Source organism: Agelaius phoeniceus, chromosome 4 (assembly GCF_051311805.1).
Source record: "Agelaius phoeniceus isolate bAgePho1 chromosome 4, bAgePho1.hap1, whole genome shotgun sequence".
Lineage (NCBI taxonomy): Eukaryota > Metazoa > Chordata > Aves > Passeriformes > Icteridae > Agelaius > Agelaius phoeniceus.
The window spans coordinates 12,198,308-12,213,767 of record NC_135268.1 but is presented as its reverse complement, the minus strand read 5'-3'; the positions used below and the strand labels follow the sequence as shown (position 1 = coordinate 12,213,767).

Sequence of the window (15,460 nt, the reverse complement as noted above, 5' to 3'; positions counted from 1 at the left end):
TTTCCAGCAAATTAACTCTGAAGCAGTTCGCTAAAAATTCATCCATCTCGATCTTTTTTTAACCCCTTCCCTAGTAACATATAAGACTGAAATTAGAGTCTATTTTTGCTGCAGAAGCTCCTCTATGCTCAGGGTAAACTGTTCTTCAAATCCAAGCCTGCCATGTGCTGCTCCCTTCCATTTTTATAAATTTTTATCTTGCAACAGACTATGACTTTTAGAAGGTATAGAGAAGGGCAAGTCCTGCTGGAATTTTATCTCACTTTCACAATCCCATTCTAGGTCTTCTGGGTCTTGTTGCCTAAGAGTCAGTGTTTCAGAAGTCTGTAAAGCAGTGGCAGCTTTCCCAAATCCCAGTGGTAGTTTGTGGCAGTGACCACAACCAAGGGATTCAGCAGCACTGCTGGGAAGGAGATGGAGCATGAACTCCATGTGTTTGCAAGGAGAGATGGAAAGAGGCAATAGGGCTTCGTGCTGACAACAAAGGCAAGGGTTAGATGGGATTTTAGAAGGAATCTTGTGAGGGTGCTGAGGCCCTGGCACAGGTTACCCAGAGCAGCTGTGGCTGCCCCTGGATCCCTGGCAGTGCCCAAGGCCAGGCTGGACAGGGCTTGGAGCAGCCTGGGACAGTGGAAGGTGTCCCTGCCCATGGCAGGGGGTAGGACTGGAATGATCTGTAAGGTCCCTGCCAACAAGGGATGCAAAGGTGATTTTCATACCTACCCAACCTAGCTGCACTCAAAGTTCAGCTCGGGGAATTCAAATCACACAGCAGCCTCAGAGCAAGGGGAAACTCACCTTGGTGCCAGGCAGGTTGTGAGGCTACATTAAAATAGTTTAAGCTCCAAGAAATGAAGGAGCCATTTGAATATCCCAAGGGGCTGGAAGCATGCAGGCTTACAAAAATAACTTGTAAAAAAATAAAAATAACAGCTGAACTGTTTGGGTTCAGCTGGTCAAGTTCCCTCTGTGACAGAGCACGTCCAGTGATCCTTGCAGTTACCACTGTGTCTGTGCTCTGACTCCAGCCATTACGTAACTTATCTATATTTATTGCCAACCTGTGATCCTTCAAGTAGCAAGCAGGCTTTGATCAGCCCAGAGGAGACAGTTTTGATGTTGGTTTAAGAAACAAAGCCTTAAAAAAAAAATAAAGGAAACAGACTCTGAGAATTTCTTGATTTTCCAGAAAGAAAGTTAAACTCTGTTTTCTTTGTGAGAGGGACAGCTTGCAAATGTGGAATGCTGGGGAAAGCAGCAGAAGGAAACAAGGAGAACCCTAAAAACATGGTTTGTGGTGAAATTACCTGACAAGGCTTTGCTCAGCTTCCAGGGAGTAAGTGCTTGTCAAGGAAAAATTATCACCACAGAGGAATTCTCCCAGGGGAATGAAATGGGGATTGAGCACTGAACTGTCTCGTCTCTGTGAAAACTGAACTATACAAAATCACTAGTAGTTTTTGCAAAACTTTCACTTTTTTTTGTGCAATGAATCAATTGACGGAATGCTGATTTTCCAAGTAAGCAGTGTGAAAATCAGTATATACAAATTATTAGGCTCTTCCACCTCATGAGTACATCAGCTGTTCTTGTTCCTACAGGCAATAATTAGCTGCTCTTTGGGGAAAAAAAAATTTAAACCCCCCAAAACTGGTATTCCTGAAGAATGTGGCAAAGGAAAAAAGGAAACTAGATGCAGGCTCCTTCATTTCTTGGAGCTCAAACTTAGCTTTCCAGCACAGCTGTTAAGGAAGGCTGTTGGCCTTGGAAAGCACCATCAGTGGAATGACAGGAGTGTCAGCTCCAGTGGAACATCTCTACAAAGGCCCCTCAGGACTTTGTGTAGCTGTTCCCACCCTGCTCTTCCTACCAGCAGGAATATAAATTATTTACTAGGAAAACAAACCCTTCTCTTTGAGCTGCACAAGATTCTCTTCCTATCTGTTCCCAGCATGGAGCTCCTCAAAACACCAGGACACAGTTCTGCTTTCATCCAGAACAGTCAAATATATGCTCACATTTAGCAAATGAAGCACCTCTTTCACCTCACTCAGTGATTAATTCTGAGAGGGGAGCTGCAGACACTAAATTAACCTTTTTACCTGATTTAGTTTTACTAAATAAACAGCCCCATAATGAAATTTTCTCAACCAGAGCTGCTATTTTCTGCCATTTGCTTTGCTATTTGGAACGTGTTCTGTTCCAGCTCTATTTCATTTAACTTGGTGACAGTGATATCTTCAGACTGTCCCCTTCACCCTGGGGATGCCACCAGTAAATCCATCATTCTTCCCAGAAAATAGATTATTAACTGGAAACACATGTCAGAACATGCAAGAATACCAACAGTGACACAAATGTGCCTCCTCCTTACAGCATTCCCAGTTTTACCTTTTTAGTATTTGCAGAGTGGTGCCATTGAAAACAGCTTTTTTTTCCATTTTTCCCTTCCAAAACATAAAAATTCCTTGATTTTGTCAGTTTTTAAAAGGCAGTTCATGTTAATTACCTGGCTGTAGCTATGCTTTCCTGTCGAGATCAATATTTATAACTGGATGTTTTGTGTCCTGGGGAGTTGATAACCTTACAAAAAGATTAGTGTTGCTGTGATGGGTGTAGATGTGCCTTTCCCAATGGGTAATTTGCACTTCTCTGCATGGATTAGGATCACGTTTGCTGTTGGTGCCTCTGAGAAAGTCTGTCTGGATGATTTCTTCTGGCAGGGAGCAGCAATATGTGAGTGAGACATGCCTGGATGCAGTATCCTGACACAGAGCTATGCTGGCAATGTTCCTGCAGCTGTTCCTTGGGAAACATCTGTGGGGCTGGGCTGGAGCTTTGTGCATCTCCCTTCACCCCTCTCAGAGCAGTTTGTCTTTGGAAAGCAAGGGGGAAATGGGATATTCCTTACTGGCACAGGGATAAGGGTAGCAGAGTCCTTAAGACTTGCAGAATTCCAGTGCCTGTTATTTCAGTAGGAACAACTGATCCACCTGACTGAAACTTTTCACATTTACAGCTGGGAAAACCCTTCCATCTGTGATAGTCTGTGTTTGTGTTGGCTGATAAAGAGAATTATGTACTGGCTGATGCCATCTCATAATTAGTGATTATCTCTGTGCCAAGTATAGAAGACATTGTCCCAAGATCTCAACTTTAGCAAAGGACATACAAGAATTTAAGACAGCCTGGGAAAGGAGAGAAAGGAGTATTTTGTGAGATAATTAAGGGCTTCTCGTCTTTTATGGAAAATGGAAGGTTAAATTAGAAAATAAGTGTAAAATCATAAAATAAATTTACAATACCCAGTCCTTAGAGCTGAATGCTTCCTAGCAAATCATTTTACTCAGCAGTTGCCTAGTTCTACAGGCAGGAAGGTGACTGCCTCTATTTTTTTCCCTGGTTTAACTTTTAATGACTAATTTAAATTCCATTTATGCAGAATCGCTGTGATTTTGAAAACGCCTCCTGAAATTATGCAGAACCACCTTTCTAAAAAAAAAAAAAAAAAAAAAAGCAAAACTCTCCAAAGCCTTAAGTACAACACTGCCTAGAATTACCCTGTCAATTAAATAAAAGAACCCACTTAAAGTAAGTGACAAAACTACACAGTGAATTAAATGCACCTTCCAGTAACAAATGGTTATTAAGGAGGCCTCTGAGCCAACTGCTGGTTCTGTGGTCATGCTTCCACAAGCAGCAGGCTGTTGAAACACACAGCTGCCTTTTAGACAATTGAACTTGCACTAAAAGGCAGATTTTTGCCATTTGATGGCATTCCCTGGGCTCCTGGAAGGTTCCTTGTGCAGGACTGGGGCTGCAGCTCAGGTGCAGCTGGAGCAATGAGCTACAAAACGCAGGAAGTTGGATTTTGTTAGGCCTGGAGATGCAGAGTGGGTTTCTGACAGGAGCTGGAGTGGGAGCCAGCAGGACTAAGACAAAGGGTGCTACCTGTATCCACCTCCCACAGAAATCATCACTAATTGCACTCACTGGGCAAGTCCTGAAATGTGTCACAGATTTGGAGATTTGGAGTCTCTCCTGCTCCCTTCCTGTTTCTCAGTGACCATAGAGTGAGGTTTGAACAAGGTGGGGCAGCCATGGCTCCGCTGAAGTCACCAGGAGTGCCTCCCTTTGTGCTGTCTTTATGTGAGGGTTTGCACTTGGGGCAAGGCTCCTCCTTCCTCTTCTCGTGCCAGAGCCATTTCTAACCCTCTCAAATGAGATTTGATGATCCTAAAAAAATTAGGTTGTGCTGGACTCGTGCTGTGTTTGCTCCTGGGCACTTTCTGGATCTTTCCAGCTCTGTGTGTGGAGAGAGGCCTCCATGACAACACAGGCAGAGCATGGGGTTCAGCACACAGCCAGCTCACTCTGCAGCCTTTTCCTCCTGCTCTGCTGGTGTCAGGGATCATGGAATTCTCTGCTTCCCAACATGGTATACATGGGCTCGCTCAGAGCTGTGAAATAATAGCCAGGGCCCTGTCCCTGGTGTTATTTCTGGAACAGAATCCTTTTGTGTCAGTGAAAATTCTCAGTGAAGACTTGGAATTTCCTTCAAGAATCAGGGTTTTAGCACTGCATGCAATTTAGTTTAGTCCGTGCTTTACAAGTTTTATGCCAGCTACTGGGAATAAGAACATTTTCCAAGAAAGAAACTGTTTCCCAGTAGATTTTTGGACTTCTCTCTTTTAGGAAACTCTTCCTGGGAGTCTTGTCCCAGGACTGTGGTGCAGCTGTGCTGGTATAGGGGTTCTTATATAAATAAGGCAGTTATTGTCAGTAAACAAAGTATGTGCTATCAGTGCATGGTAGATTTATTTAAATTATAACAGAGATTCTGTCCAAAACTTACTAAGTTATCACAGATTTGCGTTTGGGTCTTGTCAGCTCAAAATACTTTGTGCTCTGAATTTTCTGAGCAAACAGGCTGGGTTTCTCTTTTCTGCCCCCTCCCTTCCTTTTTCCAGCAGCTGCTTGGAACTTGGGTTGTGGTCTCTGGGAGAGGCACTGTCACTGCTCCTCTCTGGGTTTGTCCAGTGAATCTCTTCCCTAACACCAAGCTCCATTTCATCTCTTATTGGGATGCCTTGCTCTCCTTTGGTCTTGTAGGCAGCAAGCAATAAATCGGAATAAATTAATTTCTTTATGAATGCTGAACTCGATTTCCAGGAGCACCAGGTGAGAGGTGTGGAATTACACTCCTCTGGGCAGACAGGAGCTGGATCAGAGGGAACACCGCTCCCATGGCTACTGGAGGATCAAATGCCACTTTCCCTCGGGGGCTGCTGTCTGGGGAACAAGGTTTAAACTCTGACAGATTTATGAATCATTTCATCTCCTAGACTTGTTCCTTCCCAAGGGCCTGGTGAGGGGAAGCCCATGCCAAGGTTTTGATAGCTTTTATCCCCTAGGCACTGATCCCATTGCTCTTGAAGAAACAGCATCTGTGAATTGTTTCTCAGTGTGTGTACAGGTGGAGCCTTGATGGGTGTTTTCTAATATGTGTGTTTTGTATAAAAACACCACTCTGAGACTCCTGCCTTCCAGGTGTCAGCAGTGCTGCTGTCCTCCATACCGGAATAATGGGGTATGGAGCATTATAAGGGACACTTGGCTTAATTAGAGGCTGTAAATCGGTGGAGCTCTTTGCATAAGCGGCTCAAGGGAGCTGTTGTTTCAAGTGACCCCTGTTTTTCCTCCGTGGGTGTCCAGAGTGGGCAGACAATGGCTGTGTCTGGAGTGTTAATTACTCTGTGTCCCTTAATCACCACGGTTTGTAATCCTATTTCAGTGTGGAAATCCACATGCTACAGGGCCCAATCAACACCTCTGTATCATCGCCTGCCACTCAATACACAGCTCTTAGCCACCCAGAACCATTCCTGGGGAGCTGCTTTGGGCATGCCTGGACAAGTTTTGCCAGGCCCTATTGGAAGATAGTTTAACCAGGCTGGTCACAACAATCCCTGTTCAATAGGATGTGCATCTTTGGGTTCCCAAAGAATGTCAGGAAGGAATTGCTGCTCTGTAAAGCACATTACAGAAGAGGTAAATTGTGTTTCCTCAGAATGCTGGAAACACTTCTTGTTCTCCCCCCACATTCTCACTCCCCTGAATCCCAAATAAATGCCACATTGAAAGAAAATTATTCCTTGCATAAGGGAAAAAATAGAAAAGAACAACAGATTTTGTTCGCTGACCTCAGCATGACTCCTCCTTTGCTTACAACACTCCATTGTTCTGCCAGGTCCAGACAGCACAGGGAGCAGACTCATTTTCCCTGTTTTTAGTCCCAAAGGTGCAGTCCATCACTTATATTAAGGATCCTTGGGGTTTGGTTGTTTGGTTTTTTGTTGTTTTTTTTTTTTTTTTTTTTCCCCCCTTGATCCTACTGAGCTGTTTTCAACAAGTGAGTTAATACTGAGGAACAAAGATGGGGCAGGAATCCCTCTCTCCTAACCTGGGAAATGATCCATGGTCTGATAAGAGATTCCCCCCTTAGGCTACATGAGATATGAGGGATAATTTTTCAGAGTGTTCTATGAGGTTTAAATTAGTAAAGGGAAAGGAATGTATGTGTTCAAGCAGGTATCTGGACTGGTACTTTTGGAGCTGTCATCCTCTGTGCTTACAAAATGAACCCTTTTTGTCCTTTTAGGTAAACTGGAACAAGTGGTGCTTTCCTACAGCAGCTGGAGAAGGAAGAACATCCCTACTCCATCTCTGTGGCAGCAAGATACACTTTGGAATGTGGAGAAGAAAAGAAGGGAGCAACTGCTAAGGGGATTTTAATACCAGAGACTGGAGCTGAGACACTCATCCCATAAACATTACCTGAATGATGTCACTGCATGCAGCTGGCTGGAAGTCGGTTCCATTAGCAGCAATTGTTCAATCTGGAGCAGGTCCATGTCTCAAACAGCTTTTATCCTCCCCAGAAATCAGTCTGTGTGATGGGAGGGATGGTCAGGTAATCTCCTGGTAGCTACAGGAACTCCAGCCCACGTCAGGAACATCCTAAGGAAAAGTCGAGCATGTTTACAGCGATCTCGGAGTCGTTGGCATCAGAATAAACTTGACAGAAGTGTTGGCCGTCATCACTGGCACTGCAGACAGGGACTGTGCCTTGAAATAGAGCTTGGCAGAGCCCAGCACTGCTGATGGCTCGGTGGAGAAGGCGGATTTACTTTTCCAGCCTGTGACATTTCATAAACATTTTCTGTTTGTTGGAGCTGTGGAACCTCACCAGGTCAAACCCAGCACTAATCTGTCAGAGTTACCACCCCAGACTTTTGTCTCCAGTGTGTATACACATCCAATCGCTGCACTTTGGGATTGTCCCGGGACATTTATCCCTTTGTGTTTATCCATGAGCACGTTGGAACAGCCCCACAAAGCCTCCAGACGATATTTATTTTGTTTTTTCTGGTCCTGAGGACTTCATTAAGCAGAGAAGCCCTTTGATGCAGCCTTTGACTTAGGGGGTTGATCCACCACCTCCTTCCTGACCCACTGGGGCTTCGATTCTTTCCACAGGAAGGGAGGTTTGGAAGTGCACATCCCAAAACCACTGCAACACCGGGCTGCACAGAAATCTCTCGGTCTGAAGTAGGACACGGAGGGGTTTGAAATCCAGACGGGTCTTTGGGAACCCTCAAGGAACAACATGAGGAGAGTCCCACAGAGTTACACGGAGAGTTTGATCCATGAGGGCTGAGCATCCTCAGGCTGCTCCAGTCAAGTCAGCGTTCATCTTTATCTTGTATCGGGACACGGGAGCGCTGTGGGACTGAGGGTGAGCGGTGCCACCCCCCCTCCCATCGCCCCCCCATCGTCTCAGGGCGCGCGCGCGCGGGCTCGTCGCGGTTGCCAGGGCTCGGAGCACTGGGCGGGGTGGAGGCAGAACTCGGCTGACCAATCAGAACAGACCCGACCTCAGTCGGTGGCCAATCGCCGCCGGTAAACAACACTCCCCTCCGCGAGGCGGGGAAGGGGCGGGGCGAGCGGCTCCGCCGGCCCATCAGAGGCCGGGAAACACGGGCCAATCCGAGCGCGGGAGGATTTGGGCGGTCTTTTCAAAACTGATGAGGCGCCGCTGGTGTCCCTTTAAAGGCGTGATGCGTCCCTCGCCGTGTTCCTCCGCGCGGCCTCCCCGCCCCGCCGCAGCAGCGCGGTGCCGCTCCGATCCCCGATGTGCTGGAGCTCCGCGGTCCGGCCGCGCCCTTTTCCGGACCTCGGGGACCAGTTGGGGCGCGCTCGGGCCGCGTGAGTGGGGGGTGGACTATTTGACTTCCGTGTGCCGCCTCACCGGCGGGGATCGCTCCGCGCGGGACAACAGAAGCCGTGGGCGGGGACGCGGCGCCGCCATCTTGCAGCGGGGCCGGGGCCGAGGCGGAGGGGAGCGGCTGGGGATGGTGCCGTGACAGTGCCGTGACTCCCCGCGGGGGTCCAGGCCGCCCTGCCTGGATGCGGGGTCAGCGGCCGAGCCCACCCCCGTCCGCGCGGTGACGGGAGCCGGGCTCGCCTCCCCCTCCCCGAGCGGTGAAGGGCTGCGGGGGGGGCCCGGTGTCCCCTCGCCCCCGGCCTGCGGGGCCCCTTTGTTTCCCTGCTGCGGAGGGGAAGGAGGCGAAGGGAAGGGAAGATGAGCAGCGAGGCGCTGTGGCTTTTCAAGCAGCTGAACCTTCATCTGGAGCTGGAGGGGAGGTTCCAGCCCCGCGAGAAGGGACTCAGCCTCATCGAGGGGACCGCCGAGGTGGGTGAGGGTGTCGGGGGGCTCCTCTGGGCAGAACGAAAATTTCAGAGAAAATTCCGGCTAATGGAATTTAAAGCGCGCTGACTGCGGAAAGTTAATTATTTTCTCTGTATGCGCCGCTTGCCCTTTGTTTTAATTCTGTGTTCGTCTGTAGGTATTAACGTTACCTTATCCAAGCGCTACCACCTGCAGGGCAAGGCGTTTAGTACTTTAGGTGTTTAGTATTTATTGTTTAAACTTGGAGTGAGCACGGGAGCGAGAGGTTGTGTATTGTTTCCATTAGGGGAGCTTCCTGCCGCTGCAGAGGAGGTGGGATGTAACAAACAGGGAAACCACTGGCTTTTCATTGGCGCTGTCTGGGGAAATGAACCTAGAACCGCTCAATGCTGAGCAGCAAAATGTAAATAGACCATAAACATCTCCGCGTTAACGACCAAAGTTCCTTACTGAGTTTGGGGCAGGCTTATTATGTGCCTTCGGGTGCTTATGAGTTCTTTGGGAATAGCCTTAATATTTAACAAAAAAAAAAAATCCCTGAGATAAGTTTGCTTGTTTGTTGTGAAAGCAGAGCTGTTGCTTAAATATTGACATGCAAGGCAGAGAGCTGTGTGGTCATTTTTAAGGGCGGGAGTCACTGTGCATGCCTGCAGTTGGTGACTTATTTAAGTCTTAAATGTGTCTTAAAAGAAGCAAGTGGAGAGCAGGAGATGTGGTTGTGCTGGCTGTAGCACCAGTGAGACTCGGGACCTGGCTGTAATCTCTGAACCGTGGGTGTGATTTGAGTCCTAAGTGTCTAAATTTATTTTCTTTTCAATTCAAGTGAAATAGAGTATTTAAGGAAAAATTTGCTCCTGTTTGAGCTAAATAAAAGGGTATTTAGGGAGTGAGGCACGGCAATTGGTGCTGCCACAGAATAATTCTGAGTTTGCCTCTCTTGCCATAGAATGAGAACACTCTGTGTCCAAGACAAAGGAATGCCAAGGTGGAAGATCTTTGGAGTCTGACCAACTTCTTTGGATTTGCAACTGAAACGTTTGTTTTGGCTGTCAACATTCTGGACAGATTCTTGGCTCTTATGAAGGTATGAGTGTGGCTCTTGATTCAGCAGCAGCTCCAAGGTCTCTTTTGTGAACCTGGAGTTGAGTGCAGTTCCTTTCACCCCTAAAGACAAGTAGCAGCTTGATTTACTTCCTCTAATAAATCTGTAACCATCACCATGTAGGTGTCTGAGAAAGGAGGAATTAAGGGAAACAAACCAGTAAATGTTAGAGGCTGTCTCTGGGCACTCTGCTAAAGCTTAGCTTAGCCTTGGGACCAACACCAAGTGATCATTTCCTGGTTGTTTGTGCTGCTTTAAGGCAGGAAGCTTGGACTGAAACCAGTTCCTCATTATTAGATCAGCAGAAAAAACGAAGTTGCATCACTTCTCTGGTCGGACTGGCCTTGAAGTGGCATGGAATGTACAACGGTAGAGGGGAGAGAAGAGCAGGGGCAGGAACAAGCTGTGGAGGGATGGGGCTGCCCAGAACAGGCTCAGACTGGATTTGTGTGGGCTGGGCGAGCACTGCTGCTCGGAGGAGCAGGGAATTGCAGTTCCCACCGCGATTTATTTGTGTCCCGGTGGGGAACAACCTGAGGAGAGGCTGCTCAGCTGTGTGACTTCAGCTCCTCAGCCCCAGCAGATTGGTGCTGCCTCGTGGCGTTTGCTCCAGCTCAAGTGAGGGGACTGCTTATGGCTGGGGGAGGAGCAGGAGCTGGCCAGCACCAGGTTTGGTGGAGATGATTCCAAACACACCTGGTGTGAAGCCCAGTGTTGCTGGGGGTGATGCACTCATGGCTCTTACTCTGGTTTTTAGGTGAAACCCAAGCATTTGTCTTGCATTGGAGTTTGCTGCATGCAGCTGGCCGCCCGCGTGGTGGAGGAGGAATGCAATATCCCGTCTGCTCACGAGATCATCCGGATCAGCCAATGTAAATGCACTGTGTCCGACCTGAAACGGATGGAAAAGATAATTTCAGAAAAGTTGCACTTTGAATTTAAAGCTACTACTGCCTTAACCTTCTTGCACTTGTACCATACTATTGTACTCTGTCATACCTCAGAAAGGTGAGCTGGTGGTGTTTGCTGAGCCCCTGTTAATCCCCTCTGAGATGATTGCAGCCTTGGCTGTAGAGGAGCCAGCTCCTCAGTTCTTGCTTCCTGGTGAGGGAATGCTTGTTCATGCAGACCCTTCCTTCTTCTCTTGGATGTCTCACAGGAAAGAAGTGTTGAATCTGGACAAGTTGGAAGCACAGCTAAAAGCTTGCAACTGCCGTCTAGTGTTCTCTAAAGCAAAAGTGAGTAGAAGCAGTTGTTTGTAGCTGCTGAGTGGGTTTGTAGTGGTTGTGGTGCTGAGTGCTGTTTCCTGGTCCTTTCAGCCATCTGTCCTGGCCTTGTGCCTTCTCACTCTGGAAGTTCAGACTCTGAAATCTGTTGAGCTGTTGGAGATCCTTCTGCGTGTTCAAAAGCATTCAAAGGTGAGTGTTCTCAGTGGGTTGTTTGAGCTGACACTGTTAATGATGGGTGATGTTACATTTAGGGGTCCCTTAAATGCATCCCTAAATGTGTCCTTACAGGTTCTGTTTGGCTGAAAGAAGCAATTAAAAAATAAGCTTAAATGTATAAAATCAGAGGAACTGCTGACCCAGTGTGTATTCAATGCGTGCTTTAACAGGCAGCTGATGGAACTTCTACAGCTCTGGCTGTGTGGTCTGGGGAAACTTGAGGTCTGTTCTGGGACTGCTGGGCTGCTTATTCTTTTTGCCTGAATAATTAAACCTGGGGGTATTATTATTATTATTATTATTATTATTATTATTATTATTATTATTATTACCTAAGGGTCTTCTCCCTGGATGGAGGTCAGGCACTGAACAGGTTTCCCCCCCAGGGAATGGGCACAGCATGAGCCTGGCACAGCTCAAGGAGCATTTGGACAATGCCCTTGGGTACAGGGTGGAATTGGTGGGTTTGTCCTGTGCAGGGCCAGGAGTTGAACTCCATAATGCTTGTGGATCCCTTCCAGCTCAGGATATCCTATGAACTAAAATGGGATTCATGGCCTCTAGCTGTATGCTGCCTCCCTTGATGGCTTAGAAGCAGCTTTTCACTCCTGCAGTCAGATGAAACAACCCCAGTTTCTTAACGGATACAAGTAGTTCCTTAAAGTACTATATTATTCTATTTTAAAATGATGGTTTAAAGTTTTTTCTTCTATTTTAAAGCAGTTTAAAAAACTTCACTTTGATTTGAAAATGGAATTTTAAAAAAGTTTTATTCCATTTTAAAATAGAATAACCTTTGTTTCATTTTTCCTTTGGAAGTGATAAAGAAAATGGTAACAAGGACTGACAGGCAAACTGTCAGCCTAACTCCACCTTGAACAGGGGCTTGTCTGGAAGGTGTGTAGGAGTTGGTAGCTCACCTTTAGAAGCAACTTTGACAAAGGTATCACAGTTATGACTCACTTCTGTCTTGACTGATATTTTTTCCCAAGAAGGTAAAATGGAGGCAGGAGTTATCCTTAGAGCCTGTTATGGACTAACTAACTTCTGGGTTTTGGGTTTTTATTTTCAGATAAGTGATAGTGACCTACTTTACTGGAGGGAGCTGGTCTCTAAATGCCTGGCAGATTATTCTTCTCCTGAATGCTGCAAGCCTGATCACAAAAAACTGGTTTGGATTGTTTCGAGGCGCACAGCCCAAAACCTACAAAACAGTTACTACAGTGTTCCTGAGTTGCCAACGATCCCAGAGGGTGGATGTTTCAATGGAAGTGAGAGGTGGGTAACACTTGGCGGCTTCGTTTGTGGGGAATTCTCCTTTTCCTCTGTATAACTATGGCTTAATCGCTGCTGCTTGGGAAAAAAAAAAAGTGCTAGCTCTGACAATATTGCTGGGCTTAGAATATGCCTTCAGCACATGGCGAGAAGGGGGAGCTGTTGTTGTTCAGCAGTTCTTGGCCAGGCGGGGGGAGGCACTGTTGGGTTTAAGGAAGGCTTACAAAGGTTTTCAGTCTCCTGAAGGAATTGATGCTTGCTGCCTGGAAGACTGGCTTCTTGACCAGTAGGGTGTTGTTGGCATCAGGAGGATTGTGCCTTGTTAGGATTTCAGCTTTAGGAGCCCTAAGGAGCTTTAGGCTGAGCAGCATTTAGATGCGGGATGTTGCTGCTAGCAACACAGTGTGCAAGAAATGCCAGGATTGAGGAGTGCTTTTCCACTTTGAAGGGGTTGTGCTTTGTTAAAATTACCTTTCCCACTGTTCCTTCTAGTGAAGACTCCTGTGAAGACATGAGCAGCGGGGAAGAAAGCCTTAGCAGTTCTCCTCCGAGTGATCTGGAAGGCACCTTCTTCTTTGAACTCAAACCTAAACCCAAGTGGAAAACTCTCAGCTGTCGCTCTTAGCACTGAGTCTGCATTGTATTAGGCTGAAGTGTTGAATGCACCATAGAGTCTTTTGGCAATAATAAATGAGGTGGTGATCTGTAAACTGTATTAAGGCAAAACTTGCTGTGGTATATCAATGCTTTGAATGCCTGCCTTGGTTTTTTGTTGTTGTAATTTCAAGGAATTTAAAAAAAAAAAATTCAGGTCCCCAGATCAGCAAAAAAAAGAAAAAAAAGTTGTTGTACAGTTCTGTTGTCAACAGCCATGAATGTAGTTCTGTACCTAGTGGTCCAAAACCCTCAGCAGCTCAACACCTGAGTTGATTTCAGGGTCTTGTCTGAGAAGCATGGAGCAAGAGTGAGAAACTTTCCTGAAGGTTAAATGGGAAGCACTTGGTTAATGGAAGAAACTTGCTCCATGGGTGCAGTCAAGCAAGGGAGGGGCCCAAGAGGAACTGTGCAGTTGTTGTCCTGGGATGTTCTCAGGATTCCACATGACAGAATCCCAAGCTTGGCTTGATTTCAGTGTTGACCCTGCTTGGAGCAGGAGATTGGACTGCAGTCCCTCTCGAGGGCACCTCCACTTCTTCTGGGAGTGGTGTTCTGGGATTAGATCCAAGTGGCTGGGTGGGTTACATGGAGCATGTATGTGTGTACATAGTGCCAGGCTGGAATGGTTTACTCTCCAATGGGCCCAACACTGAAACTGCTTTTCCTTTTCAGCAGGGTCTTGAGTTGTGTACTCTAAGTAGCAATTTTTGAAGCTTGGCTTTTATAAACTTCAGGGATCCCTATTTCACACCAGGAGTATGTGTGGTAAGCAGGAGGTTTCTAGTCAATATAGTTTTCACTTTGAGATAGTATAAATTGTGTGGCCAGGAGTAATTCCATGTTTTCTTTAGTACGGATGTTTTTACACTGAAATTCACATAGTATACTTCAGTGTGTTTCAAATCCTAACATGTCAATCCATGCTATTAGCTTAGACTTCTTAACTTGGTAAGCCTTGCTAAGTCTACATTCCTTTGAATATTTAACCCTTGTAGTTGTTTTTCAGTATATTCATGTTATTGATTGAGTCATAATCAGACTTGTTTGCATGCTGATGTAAAACAGTTAGTGCAGGAGAAGTGGAAATTATGCTGTAAAAGTATCAGGTAAATGTGATGGTGAAGTAATTAATGTAATGGTTTTTCTTCTGAACTTTGTTATCAAAGCACAAATTCCAGTCTAATTGTGTTTCTCCCTGGTGAGGACATGGCTAAAGCAGACTAAAGTAGCTCAGATTAACAGTGTGAGGTGTGGTGGTGCCAAAGTAGAAATGAAGGAGCAAACAAGCTAAAAGCTGTTTCCTAGGTGCCAGTGTTGCTTTAGAAAGGTAAGAGTGATGCTGTAAGTCCATAACGGTTACGTAGTTTCAGTTTTCTAAAAACACACAAAAGTTTACAAAGAGTGTATATGAAAATGTAAATTTAAAAAAATGTACAGAAAAAAATTTTAAAACAAAAAAACGAGCAGAAAATACTGTATTTTTTTACATTGTATGTAACTTTTTGTAGGTCTGTGGCATGTAGATAGTAATTTATTGTGTACTCTGTATGATACAAATACTGTACCTCTGAAGACTTCTTGCTGCAAGTCTCTGCTCACTTCAGGAGTGCTTGGGTAAGGAACCTACTGAGTCTTGTTTCAGTTGAGAATGAAAATAAACCAAGTGCTCTATTTGTTACCTGCTGTGAGTGGCAGTCGGTTCCTTGAAGCTTTTGGCTTCCTCCTTTTTTTTTTTTTTGTGCGCTGTGCAGGGTGTGTGATCCCACAGTTGGGTTTCAGCTATCCCAGGAGTTGTGGCAAGAACAAGGGGAGACTGCACAGCACTGGATGGAAATCTCACCTCAGTGTGAGAAGCTGGACTGAGGTATTCCATGTTCATTGGCACGTCCAGAGCCCCTGCCAGGGGTTAAGGGTCATTCCAGCTGGATTCTTCTGGGTTCTGCAGGAATTGTCCTTGCTGCTGTGTTTGTGGTGAAGCCTGGTTACCACATCTTGAGGTGCCACTTGGGTCCCCTCAGCACGGCACCCTCCTGGCTCAGGAGTCGGTCAGGGGGAGTGCACTGTGTGGGTGAGCTCGGGGCAAGGTGGGAAGCCACGGGCTGTGTCCTGGGCTTGCACAGCTTGGGTGTGCCATCCAGCCCCTTTCAAGTCTGTTCCACATGGAGAAATGGGCTTGGGAGAAGGTTGTGGGCTTCACTTCTGTCGTTGGAATGATGTAGGCTCATCTTT

General features: G+C 46.4%; 1 protein-coding gene across 1 annotated transcript; it reads left to right on the top strand.

Moving 5' to 3' along the window:
* The first annotated feature begins 8,349 nt into the window (after window positions 1-8,349).
* On the top strand, window positions 8,350-14,909 carry CCNG2 (cyclin G2). The gene is made up of 7 exons (XM_054633375.2): window positions 8,350-8,755; window positions 9,699-9,836; window positions 10,612-10,862; window positions 11,014-11,092; window positions 11,174-11,272; window positions 12,372-12,577; window positions 13,067-14,909. The coding sequence occupies exons 1-7, from the start codon at window positions 8,645-8,647 to the stop codon at window positions 13,197-13,199; spliced, it is 1,017 nt and encodes a 338-aa protein (XP_054489350.1). The 5' UTR covers window positions 8,350-8,644; the 3' UTR covers window positions 13,200-14,909.
* The last annotated feature ends 551 nt before the right edge of the window (window positions 14,910-15,460 follow it).

Excerpts from the sequence above, each read along its gene's own strand:
- CCNG2 (XM_054633375.2), top strand. The coding sequence starts at position 8,645 with ATGAGCAGCGAGGCGCTGTGGCTTTTCAAGCAGCTGAACCTTCATCTG. Across the intron at positions 11,093-11,173 it reads TAGTGTTCTCTAAAGCAAAA|CCATCTGTCCTGGCCTTGTG; the intron begins GTGAGTAGAAGC and ends TGGTCCTTTCAG. Across the intron at positions 12,578-13,066 it reads TGTTTCAATGGAAGTGAGAG|TGAAGACTCCTGTGAAGACA; the intron begins GTGGGTAACACT and ends TGTTCCTTCTAG.